Genomic DNA, 19,801 nt, shown 5'->3' on the forward strand with positions numbered 1-19,801 from the left:
CCCCCCCACCCACACACACACCAAAAAAAAACTCTAAACCTTTAGCCTCCCAAATTTAGGCCCTGATCTACATTGGCCTAGTATATATGCTATGGGTCTGACTTATCCAGGTTAAAAAAAATATCAGCCGCGCAAAGCCTGATTACGAGGCTACGGCCGTCACATCCCACCAGTGATACGTCACGCTGATATTGCGTGATGTCGGAAGCCTCAATTTGTTGTACGTCTAAAAACACGCCAAAGCTTAAACCTCTCATTGGATTGGAGAGTAACAAATAATAAAATGTCCCTCGCGCAAAAGCCTGATTACGAGGCTAAGGCCGTCACATCCCACCGACGATACGTCACGCTGATATTGCGTGATGTCGGAAGCCCCAATTTGTTGATACTGGAAACGACAGGCCGGGAAAAGATCAATGGACCCCATTACAGAACCTTCCCGCGGGACAAGACGGCGGAAGGAAAATATTAATTCCGAGGTGTGGAAACGGGATTCCTGCGCGTAGGTAATGTTAGACGGATTAAGGTAGTGTATAATGGTGCCTGAGGACTTTGGGGACATCTTAAAAATACTAGTTAGAATTACTTTTGGTCATTGAAATTTTTCATATAAGTACCTTATTGCAAGACAATAATTTATGCAAATTTTTATGACGTCACGAAGACGTAATCTGGACTTATGAGCCACGCCCCTTTTTTAGAAAAATCAATTTTCCTGGCCAGTGCTTTGGTTTTCATTGACCATATTTTGTAGAGAGGCGCACTATAGTGATAGCAAAAAACGTACGTCAGGATTTTTTTCTATCTTCAAATGTTGATTTTTAATGAATTTTTTTCGTAAATTTTAACAGTGCCATACGCCAGCGGCCCTCCCCAGCACATAAAGCGGCGCAGCGTGTCGGCCTGACGTACGTTTTTAGTTTAGAAGCTTATGTTTAAAATAAAACAATTTTTGGTCCCTTTTCATTAGCAGTTTTGCCACAGTTTTGATCTAAAAATGCTGTATATGCTGTATGGGTTACATAAATGTCCATTTTGGAGCCAAAAAGAGCCGAAATCGCCAGGTTCTGGTCCGCATTCCAAAGGCCCCGATGACTTCCGGTAAAATGCGGGTCATTGACCCTTCAGCACGCTGTATTTACCATTCTGAGCCGCGATTTAGAAAAATAGGCCGGGGATATGTCCAGTAAAAAGAACAGCCCAAGCGTCCCCATTCTTAAAGCGTGGGGGAGTCACGTGACCAAACCAAATGGCGGACGACGACTTGGATGCCGCGAAGGACGCTGTGCGGTTTGCGGCAACATTTGGGCCGCTAGACAATCTTTTAAACGGCTATACCCTACGTAGTTTTGCAGGTGGACTTTCATGGACTATTCTGAGACCTTTCTGGAGAAAAACCGTCCGCGTTTTCTGGAGTTACGGACTTGTTTTTGATGCCTACCCCCGAAGTTCTTTGTTGTGTTACGGAAAGCAACATACTCGGAAAAAGACTGAAAACATGGAGTTACCGGAGTAGATAGCCCTGGAGAAAAGCCTGCCCGTACGTGGTATGAGATTACTAGCGAATATAATTTTGTTGATTATGTGGATTTCTGTTGAACGTTGTCCTAGTAGACGTGTGCTTACAGTATATGATTTTTTTTACGTACGGAGTTTTTATCTGCAAAATATGGACGATCCTAGCCGCGGCGACTGTTGCAGGGCTTCTCTTGCTTGCAGTCTTTTACAGTAGCCCTAACAACAGTCGCGGAGCGGTGCATTGGGCCAAATGAACAAACATGCGCTTTACCGTGCCGGAACACTTTGGGACCGAAGTTTGCACGTCCCTAGATTGCTAACAGCCTCACCTAACGTGCCGGGGTGTTTTGCGCGTCAACCGGCCCCTGCGCGACTCGTGCCGCCACTATTTGCGATCGCTCCCCATGTATTCATAAGCCGAGTGGCCGCCATCTTGGTCAGCCGCGCGCTGAATCAGCTACTTGCAAACGTGCCACTACTTTTCTGATCCGTAGAAATAGCTTATCAGAAAAGTAGCGACAAATTTGCCGGCGGCTGATTCCAATCAAAAATGGCGGCCAACTGTTATGTTTTACGTGGGGAGAGATCGCAAATAGTGGCGGTACGAGTCGCGCAGGGGCCGGCTGACGCGCAAAACACCCCGGCACGTTAGGTGAGGCTGTTAGGAATCTAGGGACGTGCAAACTTCGGTCTCAAAGTGTTCCGGCACGGTAAAACGCATGTTTGTTCAGTTGGCCCAATGCACCGCTCCGCGACTGTTGTTAGGGCTACTGTAAAAGACTGCAAGCAAGAGAAGCCCTGCAACAGTCGCCGCGGCTAGGACGATCCGTTATAAGCTGCCACCGCTGTAAACCGTAAAGATATGTTCGTCGTTACAGTAAGATTGTGTATGCATTCCGCTCTAAGATAGCTTGAAGTTTGTTTGTATTGTATTTCTTTAAATAAAAAAAGAACGTTGCAGATTGGAAATCAGTTCTTGTGTCATGTTTGTTCAAGTACTAGTATCTTCTTCCTACAACTGCATATAACAGTTACTACCGGTAGTATATTTACAAACATTTTGCAGTCGAAACAAACTCAAACGTTGCTTTTGGCAGTCAAATGTTTTTTCATAGGAAGTTGTTGGCGTAATCCATGCCTTTTTCTTGGTGATTTCTGTGGTATATTTCCAGTTGAAATATGTGTTCCGACTTGATTAGCCGGCATGGCAGGTTTTCGTAAATTCTTTGCAGTTGGCAGATTTTGGTTACTTAGCGGTCTACAAATAACATGATGTACTGTATTTACAAACGCTCTAAGTATCAGGAAAATTGTCTTTTCCTTTCCCAATGGCAAAGTGAAGCTCACACACACTGTGACAGTTCACATTCCTTGCTTCAAGTGGCCCAGCGGAATCGTGCTTTCGCTTCAGTGGGGCCGGGGGGTGTGCACATTATTTGGAAGAGCACTCCATATTTGGAAGAGCACTCCAAATATGGGAGCCCGGATGGTAGATGGCGCGTAAAAATTGCGAACTTTGTCGTTCAATTTCGCGGTCAAAATGTGGCCCTGGCAAAAAATATGTTATAGATTATAAAAATAGACCAAAAAGTCTACCATGTCAGATAGAGTTTTTTTTCTATATTAGTATTTCCAAAAAGTCCTCAGGCACCCTTCAATATGACCTTAAACACGGCGTGGTGCGGTTACACCGAGCGCAGGGCCCGGGTGAGGGGTTTTCTTTCGACCGTCAGAATTATGTATTACGTCGGTGAAGGTTAGACATCCAGGTAATAAGATACGCCATAAAACAGTTACTCAAGCAACTGGATATGATTTTGGAAACGGTCAGACGTTTCAGGTAGTATCCACTACCTTTCGTCAGTGACACTAGAGACTGTAGGAGAAATGCAGGTTCGTAAGCACGAACTCTCGTTCAATAGTTCTTGCTTACAAACCTGCATTTCTGTACAAGGTCTCTAGTGTTCCTGACGAAAGTGCTACCTGGAACGTCTGATCGTTTCCAAAATTATATCCAGTTGCTTTGGCAAATGTTAGAGGGGATTAAAGACGGCATGGTGCGGTTACACCCAGCGCAGGGCCCGGCAGAGGGGTTTTCTTTCGACGGTCATGGAGAAATGCAGCCTCCGCTTGATTAATTTATTGATTAATTGAATGGTTTGGTTTATTGTATACTATGTGAAAACAACAAGAAGCATTTTACAGTCTCCTGGCATTTTACTGAATTACATGCTTATTTACATGTACTTAAAACCACAATTCTTAATTACACTAAAATTACCCTGAATTACAAACAAAATATACCAACAATTTGAATTTTTAAAAATTAATTGATTGATTCTAAGATTAATTCCTAGAATTAAAGCTATGGAAATTTGTGTACTGTTATGATAAATAAGTATACATGTCTAAAATAGAATTCTGATACAAAATTTGAATAATTGCAAAGAGACTGATTGCATTACTAAAATACATAATGAAATACCATTATCAAGAAACTAAAAATAACATAGCAAACTATGCATATATATGGCCATAAAAACGATGACTCAAATCGATTCTTTTCCTATGCAAAAATGGCATGATTATTGAGGCTTAACAGATATCAAACTCAACTGTACATGTACGTTCACGCAAGCTTAAGCAAACACTCACGAACACATCCCAGACAATAAAACAACACCTCCCTTTTCAATGAGGTAAAACAATAGCCCAAGGCCGATTCAAAACAAAGATAGACTGTCCATGGAACCAGGTCATCCGTAAACTATACCTGCAGTGAACGTCAAGGTCAGATTGCACCGATCTATAAAGCTCAAACCTACTACAGTCCCATAAACCCGCGCGTGTTTTACATACCATGGTGCTCAGCACGCTCGTATCTAGCCTCCGTAGCAGGCTTATAGAACTGGGGGTTTGGTGGTCTTCGTCGGCTGTTTTCTGATTAGCCCAGTTCTAAAAACGGGGGTAATTCAACCAGGCCGGCTATGTTGTCTTGATGCAATCAGAAAATAGCACGTAAAAGCTCCCAAAGACCCTGAAGACCCTCAAAACCCACAGTTTTTGGCATGCTATGGAGGCTAGCTCGTACCCCGGCCCGGGTATTGGAGATTGATTTTTGCTGTTGTAAAGTGTCGTTGCTTTATTTGTACTGCGTCACACGTGATGTGTGCATCATACAGTAGCATCTTGTCAAACCGTGTCACGTATAGATAAACCTGCCTTTCTGCACAAGTTCCCTAGTGTCACTGACGAAAGGTAGTGGATACTAGCTGAAACGTCTGACCGTTTCCAAAATCATATCCAGTTGCTTGTCAATGAGTAACTGTTTTTGGCAAGATCTCTAAAAAATTCCATAAAACACTTTGATGCGTTGATGAAGGTTAGGAATCTGTATCTGTTATCACCATGGCTGTAAAATACTTGGCGTTAAGGATAGTGACATATTAATGAAGAAACTAAGCTAAAGAGACCATCCAGTAGCATCTTGTCGAACCGTGTCACGTATGGATGGGAAGATCTCTAGCAAAATCTCATTAAAACACTTTGATACGTCGATGAAGATAAGCCATTCGTTATTACCGTGGCGGTAAAACACGTTAAGGATAGTGGCATATAAATCAAGAAACCGTGTAAATTCGACTTAAATTTTATGAAATCAACCATTTTCGAGGTACGGGTAACATCCAGTAGTATGTTGTTCAACCGTGTCACGTATAGATGGGAAGATATCTAAAAAGATTCCATAAACACGTTGATACCTCGATGGAGGTTAGGCATCCGTTATCACCATGGCTGTACAATACTTAAGGGTTAATGACCCACCCCGAGGTGAATATGGTGTGATAAAGCCTTGTCAGTTGCTATAACCACCGAATTAAGCCACAGAGTGAGCGCAGCGACTACGGAGATCATCCAATAGCACATTGGAGAACCGTTTCACGCATAGATAGAAAGATCTTTAAAAAGCTCCATAAAAACTTCAATACGTCGATGAACGTTAGCCATCCAGGTTATGAGATACCCAGATAACAGTTACTCAAGCAACTGAGGAGATGACAATCACTGACGAATGGTAGTGTATGCTAACTACAAGAAATGTTTGTCCGTTTCTAAAACCTAAAAATCTATCCAGTGGTCGAGTAACTGTTATCTGGGCAAAACGTAGTGGCATGTAAATCAAGAAACAATGTAACTTCATTGAATAGCAATAAAATAAACCCTTATTGCACCATTTGATGAGATCAGCCACGAGGATTTCGAGCTACTCACGGCGATATGTAAATCAGAGACATTATTGCACACCCGTGAAACGGTGATGGAGTAACATGTCATTACATCATCCGTCTGCGTCAAACTCACGACCTTGCTGACGCGTGCGGCTGATCAATCAAATACTGAAATCTATCATAGTCTAGCCCTGTTCCAGGGAGAGCTATGTAGGTTTGCCGGCCGGAGCTTCTATTGCGTGCGATCTACGTTTGATCAGAAAAGACCCCCCCCCAAAAAAAAAAGACCGACCCCGGAACGCCTGAAAAGGAGGCTAATCATAGTCAGTTTGAGCTAGTCTCCACCAGACTTCTTTGCAGGCTGAAGATATAGTAGAAATCGACCTAAAAGGGCTGTAACTGGAAAGGGGAGTTAGTCGGCCATAGGTGCAGGCAAACTGAACCCTCTATGGCCGGCCAACTCCCGATCTCCTGGACAGCTTCATTCTTTTTAGGCCGGTTTCTACTATTTATTCAGCCTACAAAGGAGTCTGGTGGAGACTAAAGTTTGAGCTACGTTTAGCGATATGTAAAACAAGAACTAGATGCATATTTATTGAATAGTAGTAAAATAAAATGCTTGTGTCGTCGTACAACGCTTTAGTCAAACTATACTATCCACCTCAAGGATATTCAGATATGCTAATAATTAATAGCAATAATTAATGCCCAGTCATAAATTGTTAGTTGCTTCATTTGCACTGTGTCTCATGTGAGTTGTACCTAAGCGAGTAACGCCTTGTTCTGTCACTTTACTCATGAATTAAACAACACAATCCTCCAGGAGGATTTTAAGCTACGTTCCGCAATATGTAAATCAGAAATTATCGCACATCAGTTACACAAGATGATAGACTTAAGTTTGCCTGCTTCATGATACCCACTGCGTCACATGTGAGATTCAATTCAATTCAGGCACAATTCTTTATTTCAGGCACACGGCCCATATCAGAACATAAATTTAAAAATACCGACATACAAAGATAAGTATAATCAAGGACATTATATTTACAGAAAGATTAAAATGCAATGTTAGGGAAATTTAATGGGCGGATTGTATAAATACCAGGTTTACGTAGTGTTTCCAGAAGTTGTTGATGGAGAATATGTCAGAGGGAATTACCAGTTTTATGAGACCATTGTACCTAATCTGAGACCATTAAAACTGTAAAATTGAGACCAATGAGAAATGTACCTAATCGACTTGTTTTGCCATGATTATACTCATGAATTAAACAATACAACGCACCACAAGGATTTTGAGCTACGTTCGGCAATATTTAAATCGAAAACTATTGCACATCGATGAAATAGTAATCAACTTCGTTCTCTCTGCGTCACTTGTGACGTGTGCCCTTGCGAGTAGCGCTTTGTCAAACCGTGTCACGTATGGAGGAAACATCTGTCATAAACAGTATGAGCCGAGAGAGCAAATTTAAGTGTTAAGTGCCCAGAGTCATATCTGGCCACAACAGATTTCTAGAGTCGAGAGAGCGAATACATTTAAACATAAAATAAAGTGCCTTTCGGATGGACACAACATAGGGGCCTGCTAAGGATTCGAAGACAGAACCTTTAGATTCGTATTCAAAGTTAAAACGTTTGATCCAAAACAAAGAAATTCTCTCACCAAGAGTTTTCAATCAGCTGAGGAAGACTAGAGTGACTGACCGAAAGCTCTAGGTGAGAGAACTTCTTTGTGTGAGGATATACAGTTGTAACATTAAACATGAAACTACCAATACAGATGAACTTTCATGATAGTAACCTTTAGATTCTGTATATCTAACCAGAACCATAAGCAGAAGAAGGTTAAGATCATTTTGCAACCTGCGCATTAAAAAACACATGTCTCTCCGGACGTGGCTATCGTACGGAGAGACATCCACGTCCATTTGAATCAATCCGAAACTCCAGCAGCCTGTGAACCCGTCCGTCGCCAGCCATCCGTGGCGGGAAGACACTTCCCCGATATTGCGTCCGGTTCAATACCCGTGTCCAATAACCTCCACACCCGACAAGTGCACTAGCTAAGCACATATTGGGTGTGAAGTCTGGGCGTTGAACGCTCCCAGAGGTAATCTAGAAGCATGAGATAGGCTTTAAGTTGTAATCTAGGATCGTGAGATAGGCTCTATGTTGTTTTGTATAGGCGTTATAAGATTATACTTGGTCTTTGTGTAAATTACTGTGTAATGCCTTGACTTTCTATTGCCAGTTTATCAAAGTATTTTTACTCGCAAACTTTATATCTAAGTTTAACGTTAACTCTGACGGATAATTTTAAGATCGTAACATCTAAAAGACGGTGTAATTTAAGACATATACTAATGCAACATGCGTAATCCCCGCGCCCGAGGCATGCACACTTAAAGATAAAATGGTACTTTATGTGGAGGTCTTAGAGTATCTGTATCTGTACAGCAGGTACAATCGTTTATCGTTGTAACAGACCTGCTTCAAAATAATCTGTATCTTTATAAGTATAACCCCCCTTCGGCGTAACACAGCAGCTTCGCAGGCACGCGGCGCGGCGGCAGCTGGCTGCATTACAACGAACGACTTGTCACACCTAGCCTTTTTACATCTAACTGTAGACCTTATTTAAAGCTATCTGGTGATGATGTCCCTACTGTACTTGGTGGCAGTGAGTTCCATTCTACCAGCTTGAATTATGAGTGTTGGCGCTGTCTTGCCAGGTGTAGGATAAAGAAAAGATTATTTATTCATCTCTTCATTTGTCAACTGTGCCTAAGGGGATCTCTGCAAGACTAGAGTTCCAATATATACACATTAATGTATGCAACGGAATTAAATTATCCTGTCACAGATTTCATTTATCAAATGATGTTCTCCCAAAGGGGATTTCCAGTGCTATGGCCAGATATAACATATGCAAACCCGTAGAATATGATTTGATATCACAAGGAGTAAAACTATTTACAGATGTAAATTGGTTAGTTTTATGTCAAAGCTTGTATTGTCAAAGCTTTCACTGCCACACAAAAGTACTCTGCAAGCAGAGGCTTGGGTTTTGGGTTGTTTTTAGGTTTTTTTTATCGGGGTTTCTTTTTTTTTTGCACTGGAAGTTTTTTTCTCCCAACCCAACAAAAATAGTCCTGTGCAAATAAGGAACCCTTAAAAAGCCTAGAATACGCCAAAACTAACCCAAACCTCTGCTTGGGGAGTAACACAAAAAGCACGGTGTCATCAAGAACGCCCTGGATATCTGAAACATGCATCTTTTGGCCACTGCACAAGAATAGCAGCCGGTTGTTAACATTTCACAGCTCAGCTTGTACACCCTGATATATCGTCCCTTGCCGCACATTACAAGTCCGTACAACTACCATATAATGATGTAAACCCGCTTCCCAGCGTATATACTACCAGCCCTTAGGGCCAACCTGCCAGGATACCGATCAGTAAAAGTTGTAAGACTGACGTCTTGTGTATCGATTGGGTTGCTATAGTTGCTGTTTCAGGGCTCGGGGTGGCGGTTAGGGGCGAAGGTTATTACAGGGCGTGTAGAGTGAAGCGTTATCTGCACAGGAAGTAATTATAGGAGGCGGGGAGGTGGATTAGGGTTGTAATAGACCAGGCAAGGCAGCACTTCAACCGTAGAAATCCGGCGGAGTGTACGTATTATGATTGCAATTTGCGTGGTGTTCATTACCAAAGATGTGTATATGTGTGTGTGTGCGTGTATGCATATGCGTGGACGGTGATCAGTACCAAGGACAGGTAACGTATAGCTAAGGCCTAGCTGACGTTAAGTAGCAAGGACAGGTAATGTATATCTATGCGTGGATGGTGTTCAGCACCAAGGACAGGTGTGTTCGTGTGTTGAGTTCAGCACCAAGGACAGATCCATTTGTGTGTGTTGTGAGAATCGTCTGTCCTGTATTTGTTTCTATGTGAGGGACACAACACCAACAACAGCTGCCTTAACACACGTGTATTGTATTGCTACAATTTGAATAAATCAAAATCAAATCAATAAACAATAAAAGAGATATTGTTGTTTTTTTTCAGACAGGAGACGTGGCTGTCGTCCGGAGAGACAGAGAAGGGTAAGACATGTGAGAAGAAGAAAGACTTTGTGTTCGTGAAGGTTCACAAGGCGGGATCCACCACCACAGCCTGTATCTTCCAACGGTTCGGCTACCGACATGGGGCTACGTTTGTCTTACCAAGGTGGCTGCTTTCAGTGTATCCATTTTTATGTAATGACTTAACGTATCTGAAAAACAGATACGCAGATCTGAGGTATACTCTGTTTAAATAAATAATCTTGAAACGTGATTGCATTGCTTCCAATAATCCCCCTGGCCGCACTATTCCCAGAGGAATGCCATACCCTGCCTTGATGGCAATGCCTTCCTCTATAAAAGCATTCCGAGCTAGCTAAGCATGTCTTAGCTGACCTGTCTTAACCTCAAGATCCCCTTTGGTTGTATAAAAGGAATCTCATTCCCAGCTCAGATGTACTATTTCATACAAGACTTACTCACTCACTATCCAGGATTTGATCATTCTGCATGCTGCTGTTGTCTTTGACGCAGGGGTCGGCAGCAGCCGGATCATACAAGAATATTGGAAGCAATCACGTTTCAAGATTACTTATTTAAACAGAATATAATTCAGCTCTGCTTTTCAGACACCCCTGGGCACACACATTTAAAAACACAGTCATGAAAACTACAACACAATATTATACAAATAATGCTTCAAGTACATGTACCATGCGTCGATGAAGGTTAGACATCCAGGTAAAACGATACGCCAACAAGCATTTACTCAAGCAACTGGATACGATTTTGGAAACGGTCAGACGTTTCAGCTAGTATTCACTAGCTTTCGTCAGTGACTGAGAGATCACAGGAAAATTGCAGGTTTATAATCACTAACTATTGATTGATATGCAATATGCAATATACATGTACTGTGTCTTACAGACCCAATCAAGGTGCTCACAGTATATGAACTTAGTCCAATCAGTTATTCCGTTTAACATGTTTTCCCTCTCCCTCGACACAGGAACCACAAGAGCGACATCGGGTGGCCCGACCTGCTGAAGATGGAGGACCTCATTCCCTCGGCAGGGGGCGCTTTTAACATCCTGACGGACCACATCGTGTACGACCGGCGCCTCACCGACCACCTCATGACCCCTCGCGCCGTCTACCTCACCATCTTACGCCATCCTCTCGACCATCTCAAGTCTGTCTTCAACTGGTTCCACTTACCGCACGAGTACCAACTGGAACACTCTCACAACCCCATCGCGACTTTTCTGGAAAATCCGGAGAAGTACCAAGACCCTTACGTCACCAGCCGCCAACACAGGGATCCGTTTTCCCTCACGAAAAACTTCATGTCGTTCGATCTAGGCTACCCCATGGGGCTTACGGACGACCAGACAGCCATTCAAAACTTCATCAACCAGCTAGACAAAGAGATGTTTCTAGTGTTAATCTTAGAACACTACATGGAGTCACTGGTTCTCCTGAAGAGGCTGATGTGTTGGAGAATACAGGATATATTGTACGACCTGAAACCTAAAAACCAGAGACAGTACGCATACAGGACAATGGAGCTACCAGAAAAGTACAAGAAAAAGCACCAACAGTGGAGTAACGTAGATTATGCTTTGTACAATCATTTTAATAAGTCTTTATGGAACAAAATCAGCCAACAAGGGGACGACTTCACAAGAGAGGTTGAACATTTTGATAAGGTTGTTCAGAAAGTATCGTTGTACTGTAGGACAGTGAGCGCTCCTGTACAGGGCATCGCTCCGAACTTGACTTTCCCAAAGTCTTCTTGGGATGACGGATTCACCGTTGATCCCTTCTTCTGCACCAAGCTTAAGATGCTTTGGCAAGACTGGGAGTACGTCTTGAAGAAAACGCACAAGCTGCCGAGCAACGTCTCACAATCCGTCAAGAACACTATTTCTTACCACCCTGTATCAACTCTTACAACAAGAGACCTTTTAAAAATCTTCCAAATCACCGCAGGTCCTGAACTCAAGATAGCAGGGCAAACTAAAGCAGGGTCTTATGTGAAGAGTAGACCCATGATTGTGTACAGGAAACCTGTAAAGCGTTATATACCTAAAGGGATACAGGACGCCAATGTGGTGTATCAAGTAAAGCCGGGTTTCAACCCAAAGTTTCATCATGAAACAAGGTGGAACAACCAGTATATCGTTGTCCACAGGGACAGACCTATTAACCAGAGCCAAGGTACCCCGAAGGAAAACAGGGTTTGATAAACTACACATAGCTAATAAGTCACAAAATGTGATTCAGTGGATAGCAGTGTAATAATGTATCTCTGTTCTAGTAGATCTTAGGACTCAGGTTTGGTATTAGACAATTGTAAAATGTGTCCAAGACACAACGTAAACACGAAATTTCTCTAATTATTAAAGAGCTTTTTGACAAAACACCATCATTGTAACTGCTGCCATGTTGGTGTTTCTATTTGCTGAAACGCACCTCAAATGTTTCAAACATTTAAACTAAATTAAAGATCTGCTGTCCCGCTGAAATATACTGGCAAAAAAACAACATACAGATACCAGAAGAATTCTCATAGATTTGCCAATAAAACACAGAAAGGCTATGTACAAGTTTGGAACAATTGAAATGCAAATAAGGACAGCAGTATTGCAGTCAGTACCTGTCTGCTTTGTTGAGATGGAAAGTGAGTAAAAAAGTTTTTAAGAGATTCTTAACTGTATGTAACACTGATCATGGAAAGGCCATAACTCTTCTTTGTTACAAAAGATTATAAAAGAGTGTAATTGTGAACTTTCCTATTGTAAAGCGTATATTCCATTTGTTCAGATTGAACATAAATGTAAACTTATCTGTTCAAGGCTGGCTTAATGCCAAAAATAAAGGCAAAACAAAGGTGTTTGTGTGGTTTCCTTATATATTTAGTATAAATATAAAAGTACTAGAACACAATACAAACAGCACTTTTCACGTAAGATTTGCCCCGGACTCGCAAACATAAAGTAAATGATGGTATCTCTGTAAGTATTCCACTACAGAATTGAGAACAATAAAGCCAAAAATGGGGTAAAGCTAGGCTGTGTCAGGTAGGTACATGTACAAGAGCCTATGGGTAGAGCTGGAGTGCGTGCCTTCGGGAGGTTGTGAGTTCAAACGCAAGACCTGTTCATAGAAAAGACTTTTGAAATAGTTAAATACTGCTTTCTTCACTCAAAACTTATGAGTAAGTGTTTGGAACTTTAGAAGTTTCCACTACCAGTGGACTAGCCCCCAGCTGTAGAGGCCTTGTGTAGAGTCAAGGGCTACAAAAATGGAAATAGGCGCCAGGTAAAGGATTTCAACTTAAGACAGGAGCCAAGGATTGGCATAAATAGTGTCATCCCATGTTAGAGTCGTCGTTCTCCGCATCACTGGTGTTAGAAGGTGCCGTCACCTTCTTGGCCTTCTTGGATTTTTTCTTCTCCTTCTCTGAGACCAGACTGTCTGCCATCAGTGAGATGTGCCTTTCCTGCAGGATTGAGAACAGGGCTGTTACTTGCCATAAAGTTAACCTGGCATTTTACCGATAGGTCATTTCACATTCATTGTTGTTAGTAATAGCATTCTACAGCGATCTTCAGTAAGGATGACCCACTACTTTGGACACATGGTCTTAGGGCCATGTGACTAAGCTAAGATGGGCATCCAGTACTGGTGTCACATATGCATGACAATTACAGGCACACAAAAATGGAACATAGAAATAATAAAGATAATTTTCACCAAAGCTTTGTTTCTTCTGGCCACCAACTTCACATCATCTGCATTCACCACAGTTCTCTTCCCATGCCTGAAGAGATATATAAATGGTAATGTACATGTATCTCAGTCAAGTGTGTCACTTGTAATATCAGGAAATACGTACTAAACAACATACAGTTTATACAGCCTTTAACATATGGGTGAATTCTCACTGGGTCTGTTTGAAAAGCATGAACTGTTTACCACCGCTTTAGGTCCCAACTTCAGAACTACCCCTTTACACAACAATCCTTAATAGTAATTCAATAATTACAAAGAATTATAAGGTTATTGATTTGTGTAAAAGCTTTTACCTGGCAAAAAGCTCCAGGTCCACTGCAAATTCTCCTGTAGGGCAGAGGTCAATGGATGAAGATGTTAAGAACAGTTTAAGCCAGTTTAGCTGACAATATCAGCTGTGTAAATGGTTGTTAATGGACTCGGTCAGGCAATGAGGTTAATACAAATGTACATGTACTTAAGAAGTCAGTATCAATTGCTCTAGAAATATTTTGCCATTAATTTCTTAAAAAAACATTGTATAGTAAAAAAGGAGTTGAAAGAAGAATTGAAACTGACATATTTGGAACAGTCTGAAAATTTTCACAAGGGATAATGTCCTGCGTGTCAAGCAAAGGAGTGTTTTTGTCTTCTTTTTTTTTTTGAGTCTTACTAACTTCAAAGTACAATGTGCTGAACAGTCTGCACCGGCACAAAACCAGGTTTTTTCATGGCTTCTGTTCAATGTTTGGTCAACGTTGCATCAGAATTTTGCCAGTTGCTGACAATATCTTTCTGGACAAAACATTTGAAAACTATAGACCTGATGTCATCCTTTAATGTACAAGTACGACCTAAAATGAGACGTTCTGCCAAAGTGCTATACACAATTTCGTTCAGTCTTACCACATTTCTTCATGGTTGCCTCCGACATGGCTGCTATGACCTGGCGAGAGAAGGTCACTCCACTTTCCTCACTGATGTTATCACACATCTGTCCCACTGTGTGGTGCACTGCAGCCTTCAGCCGCTAGGGGGACATTAATCAATCAATCAATCAATCAATCAATCAATCAATCGTTTACCTCATCACATATAATACATGTATGACCAATGGTGTGGTGCACTGCTGCCTTCAGCCACTAGGGGGACACCAAACAATTTATCAATCAATCAATACATACAGTACTAGTAGTACCTCATCACACATCTGTCCCACAGTGTAGTGCACTGCCGCCTTCGGCCGCTAGGGGGACATTAATCAATCAATCAATACCTTTGATACATCTCACCAACACTCACTCACATTAATCAAATAATTAATTAGTTGTAGCACAATGCTGAACTTTAAAAAGTTCATTCATTGACTTATTATTTCATTAATTGAACATTAATTTAAAATTGCTTGCGTTCTTTCTGGTACTGGGATCAATCAGTTGACTAACTAAAACTTTCAAAAAATATACCGATCAATGGCAGTTAGTATAAACCACAATCTCACACTCGCAGGACAAAGATTTCTTTTTAGTTTAGACATTCTCTACACTCTACTCTAAATAATTTATGGGGAGGGGGGCACTTAGTTCCCATCTTTCTATTATATTGACAATTTGACAGTATAAACAGTGGTATTTTCGTCAGCAAACAATAACGGCATTCAGTACTTTTGGGCGACATTAAAATGGAACAACAACAAGCCGAGTTTACCTGTGTGTAGGCGACTTGTTCGTAATCTTCTGCTCCAAACGGGCCATTTTCCGCCATTTTGGATTTCCCGCCAATTTCGATCGTTCTGTAGCGAGTTATTCGCACAGCAAACGATTCGTGGGATTGAGACTGAGTCTAGCAGAACATTTGTCTTTTATTATGTTTGACCAACTAGTTTAAACAATTACACCAAAAAACCATAACTATTACATGGTAAATATCATGTCGTATGTGTAAAATTAAAATTTTGTTCAGTAAGAGACATTGTTATGTTGAATGTCAATGTTTTTGAAAGAAAGAAATAATTTTTTCACGATTCGGCATATTTGGACTGAGCATAGCAGACGATTCAGAACGCTTGCCTGAGGAAAGTATCGTTGTGAACTGCCAACGTCAACTCTCCAAGATTCGCAGTTATCTTATACAAACTGTGCCAAAATGTCGTCCAATACACCGACTACAGGTAACCAGGATGTACTATAATATGTTTTGGTGCATTTTAGCGCCAGAAACCCTGTTTGAAGGGCTAGAGATCTAAAGTTTTTGTTGGATGTGGGGAGGGGGGCAACAGAGCTGAACCCACAAACCAGACGTTGAACCATGGAGGTAAAAAACCTCCATGTTTGAACACAGAATTCAAAGTGTAGTTATTAGTATAGAGTGTTAAGCTATCTATGTTAAATTATGTTTTTATATTATGCGTGTGGGTACCGGTAGTCAAGGTCTGATGCCTCATACTAACTCCATGATTCGAACCCAGGACCAGTCACATTATGATCCTGACTGCTAAAAATTATATGGTATCCAAAATCGTACCTACATGTAATACTATTTTGGATACCATATTTTAGTTATCTACTAGCTGAATGGGTTAGCTTTAGGGTTAGGATCAGGCATTGTTCTGGATAGAAAGAACAAATTATTCTGGATACACGTGGACTATCCAGAACCTCGCCTAGCGGCCTGTCAGTGTCAGTGCAAGGTTCTGGATAAAGCACGGTTCTGGATAAAGCACGGTTCTGGACTACAACAACTGCTAAGTGCTAAAATTCTATGTCTCTGCCCTCCCCAGGCCCATCCTCAGCCAGCACGAATGTGACGAGTGGAACAGGTACAGACGTGGTCGGTGGGGAGGTCCGTTCAGCTGGGGTGTCACTCGCAGACTTTCTACTACAGCTGGAGGACTACACACCTACTGTTAGTATGGACTGCAGATCTTTTGAGATTGATTGTCTCCGTCAAATACTCAAATTCTTTTATTACCTTTACGAAAAATGGAGGTAATATTTTGACTTATTCTGCCTTGTTAAAATGTTCCAGATCCCAGATGCAGTGACAGCGTACTACCTAAACAGAGCAGGGTTTGAAGCTTCTGATCCCAGAATGTGAGTGGACTCATACTTTCTTTCTCTCCTCAGCAAAATGGCATAACTACAATACCTTTGGTGTAAACCCAAAGGCAGATGGTTGTATTACCTATCATAGATGATAGAATGCTTTGCTACGTCATAGCTCTGTTCAAACCATTGTTGAAAACTACCTACCTACATTTGTACCTGGATTGGTTTGTAAATACTGCTAACTTGTTCTGATAGGGCGTTTGCTTTGTTTGCTCTTATTCTACTTCTTCAGAGTCCGTCTGATCTCCCTGGCTGCTCAGAAGTTTGTTTCTGACATCGCCAACGACGCCCTTCAGCACTGCAAGATGAGGGGGTCGGCACAGAGCTCCAGGAAGGCTGGCAAGGTAGGGGTATATGTCGGTAAAGATTGGGATCTGGCAGAATCTACTGATACAGATCCTGATCAGAGTCTTCAAGTCAACAGAGACTCTGGTCAGCATGCTCAGACCACTGTGTTAGGGTACAAATCCTAAATTTCAAGTCAATCCATTGATCTAAAGTGACATGAATAAAAAATTCTGACTGTCTTTGAAGAAAATGTCTTTACAGACTCTAATCAGGAGCTCTACCGACAGAGATTCCAATCGCAGTTTCTGTGGACTGAGACTAAATGTGTTGCCAGCTGCCTATAATCATGTCAGTTCTGCAGTTTGATAGAGCAGCTGCAATAGAGCAATTTGGTTTAAGTTAAACCATTAAATTGTTTTAAAAAATAATGTTGGGACATGTTTTTTTTTTTTTTCGAAGTGGCAGCTATCAAACATGAAAGAGGAACTGGTCACATGTAACGTTACATGGTCCCTGTTTACCATGTTGATTTTGTTCTTCATTTTGTCTGCAGGATAAGAGATATACCCTGTCCATGGAGGACCTGTCACCAGCCTTGTCAGAGTACGGGATCAACGTAAAGAAACCTTACTACTTCACATGATGACTCACAGTGTTAAATACATGTACACTCATTAACTACTAGATATATCAATTTTTCTATTACCTCAATGTTTCAATAGTGTTGCCACCCACCATCTCAGACTGTCAAATGTTTCATTGTCTGGGGTGCCTGTATTTTATGTGGACAACCATCATTACTAGGTAAAATGAGTTTACAATTATGTAAGTGCAGCTTTGTCAGTGTTCCACCTATATACTGTTAGTGTGACCAAAGTCCAGTAACATTGTCACTAATTCAAGAACTTGTCCATAGCTCACGATCAAAATTACTGTCAATGGTGACTGCCATATTGCCATGAAGTGGCAACAGGTTGTGTTCAGCAAGTAGGCTTAAGTTGCCTTTTTTATGTATAACCTGCAAAATAATCACAGTGTTTTGATTTGATAATAACCTCATTGATCATGGTAAAATATTAAGAAAACTCTTCTGTTTGCAGAATTTGTGACAGTAAAATTTTGTATGGTTACTAGTATAATAATCAAAGCGTAACTTTGAAATACAAGCAATAGACATCTTCCCTCCATGAACGAGGTTGGTGTTGTTAGGGTTCTTTTTTATGTTATCACATGTGTTCATTGTTAAAACATGACAGCTGGGTTTAAATTTAATTGGACGTTATATGGCCATGAATAATGAGGGAGTTGCTTTGTGTTGGTACAATTTTAATTTTTATCATGTAACGTTAAGTACCAACCCAGATAAACTTTCAAGCGAGTTTTAGTACTTAGAGACTTGTATGTTCCGAATTGAAGAATTGATGGAGCAGCCTGCAAGGTGTTTGGTATACTTTATTCCATATATATCATTTCATAGCTATTAGTAATGCAAGAATCCTACTCTGATCTCTTTGTTAACTGAGCAAATTGATGTTACGTGGTCACGAGAGAGAGGGACGACTTCACTCCCAGATATACAACTCAGGACTGGCCCCACACGGTCGGAGGTAGTTTATTTACATCACTAATTGGTAACAGAGGTTGGGGGGGGGGGGGTACGAGAGGCACAGATATCAATCCTGCAGAGGTGAGGTCATTGACCTCTCAATCACAACATGTACACAAACAAACCGCCCCATTAGCAAGGCCGGCAGGTCAGTAACCCAAAAATAACCAGACCAAAGAAATATATAGCCTGTCAAACAGGAGGTAAAAATAGATACAAGTGTATGCCAATTGGGGTCAACAAAGACCACACTACTATAAAATAGGGGTGATAATGTAGAAATCCTTTTAAATTAAGCAATACAAATATACGACAACCTGCTAATGCACTCTAAAACGCAAAGAGACTCAACAACTACCCACATACCAAATATTATACCAAACGACCCACCAGATTTTCCAAACATTCAACACAAAAAGACCAACTTTAAACATATTGTAAATATCAAACGCAAACAGCTAGGAAGCCCAAATTTAAACCACTAAACCATGGTAATAACAACTACATGCTACCTTAATATCGCACAAACAGTCCATAACGCGCAAACAACAGAATAAAAAAATTAAACTGCAGTACCAAGGTCAATCACCAGGGGCTCAAAGTCAACCTACACAATCTCCAAGGCCCCATCCATCAATCTGCCAAATATCGTACAGTTCCTTCTCACCGATCTTCAGATATCAGACCAAACATGAAACGGAGTAAAAACAGTACCCCCATTTTCATGGAGGGTAAAAAGTGGATCAACAAAAACTACCAGTAGTTGTCTTTTCATCCTTTTGAAGTTTTGATGATAAGGCTCTGCCTAATATAAAAAAGTTTTGAGCAAAATATGCCATTCAATTTGATAATACGTCTCCATTAAGATATCTACAAACTAACAACTCTCAAATAGAAATAGAAAAGAACTTATAAAGGGGAAAAAGATAATTGCAAAGACCCAATGTCATATAATATAGGCTTTATTGTGTTTTTTGTACAGATAGTGAATTAAATATAATTTTACTGACAGCTCATCACAAAAACACTCATATTTCAAAGATGGGCAAAATAGCAAAAATATATCAATATAACATCAATGTATTTTTTTTAACTTTCACTGTTTAATAGCTGTGTCATGAGGTATGATTCTGAGAACTAAATTTTAGATGGTAGATGAAAAAAGTAGTATCAATTGTAAACAAGAACATGTATTAGTAAGGATTT

General features: G+C 40.9%; 3 protein-coding genes across 3 annotated transcripts in view; 2 read left to right on the forward strand and 1 right to left on the reverse strand.

Annotated features, from left to right (window-relative positions):
- Positions 1 to 12,512, forward strand: part of LOC109487510 — a 15,656-nt gene extending 3,144 nt beyond the window's left edge. Inside the window, exons 2-3 of the mRNA XM_019791511.1 lie at positions 9,822 to 9,983; positions 10,827 to 12,512. Of these exons, the coding sequence (XP_019647070.1) occupies positions 9,822 to 9,983; positions 10,827 to 12,063 (1,399 nt within the window). The 3' untranslated portion in view covers positions 12,064 to 12,512. The remainder of the gene's footprint in view (positions 1 to 9,821; positions 9,984 to 10,826) is intronic.
- A 638-nt stretch (positions 12,513 to 13,150) lies between these two features.
- LOC109487536 (centromere protein S-like) lies at positions 13,151 to 15,397 on the reverse strand. The gene is made up of 5 exons (XM_019791551.1): positions 15,302 to 15,397; positions 14,501 to 14,624; positions 13,909 to 13,942; positions 13,577 to 13,643; positions 13,151 to 13,322 (listed from the first exon to the last, which is right to left on the reverse strand). The coding sequence occupies exons 1-5, from the start codon at positions 15,356 to 15,358 to the stop codon at positions 13,191 to 13,193; spliced, it is 414 nt and encodes a 137-aa protein (XP_019647110.1). The 5' UTR covers positions 15,359 to 15,397; the 3' UTR covers positions 13,151 to 13,190.
- A 246-nt stretch (positions 15,398 to 15,643) lies between these two features.
- Positions 15,644 to 18,156, forward strand: LOC109487535 (transcription initiation factor TFIID subunit 10-like). Its single transcript, XM_019791550.1, has 5 exons — positions 15,644 to 15,764; positions 16,374 to 16,498; positions 16,622 to 16,686; positions 16,934 to 17,045; positions 17,543 to 18,156. The coding sequence occupies exons 1-5, from the start codon at positions 15,740 to 15,742 to the stop codon at positions 17,630 to 17,632; spliced, it is 417 nt and encodes a 138-aa protein (XP_019647109.1). The 5' UTR covers positions 15,644 to 15,739; the 3' UTR covers positions 17,633 to 18,156.
- Positions 18,157 to 19,801: the final 1,645 nt, after the last annotated feature.

Source organism: Branchiostoma belcheri, unplaced genomic scaffold, assembly GCF_001625305.1.
Source record: "Branchiostoma belcheri isolate BF01 breed outbred unplaced genomic scaffold, Haploidv18h27 scaffold89, whole genome shotgun sequence".
Classification (NCBI taxonomy): domain Eukaryota; kingdom Metazoa; phylum Chordata; class Leptocardii; order Amphioxiformes; family Branchiostomatidae; genus Branchiostoma; species Branchiostoma belcheri.

Excerpts from the sequence above, each read along its gene's own strand:
- LOC109487535 (XM_019791550.1), top strand. The coding sequence starts at position 15,740 with ATGTCGTCCAATACACCGACTACAG. Across the intron at positions 16,687-16,933 it reads GAAGCTTCTGATCCCAGAAT|AGTCCGTCTGATCTCCCTGG; the intron begins GTGAGTGGACTC and ends CTACTTCTTCAG. Across the intron at positions 17,046-17,542 it reads GCTCCAGGAAGGCTGGCAAG|GATAAGAGATATACCCTGTC; the intron begins GTAGGGGTATAT and ends TTTTGTCTGCAG.
- LOC109487536 (XM_019791551.1), bottom strand. The coding sequence starts at position 15,358 with ATGGCGGAAAATGGCCCGTTTGGAGCAGAAGATTACGAACAAGTCGCC. Across the intron at positions 14,625-15,301 it reads AACAAGTCGCCTACACACAG|CGGCTGAAGGCTGCAGTGCA; the intron begins GTAAACTCGGCT and ends ATGTCCCCCTAG. Across the intron at positions 13,323-13,576 it reads CCAGAAGAAACAAAGCTTTG|GAAAGGCACATCTCACTGAT; the intron begins GTGAAAATTATC and ends TCAATCCTGCAG.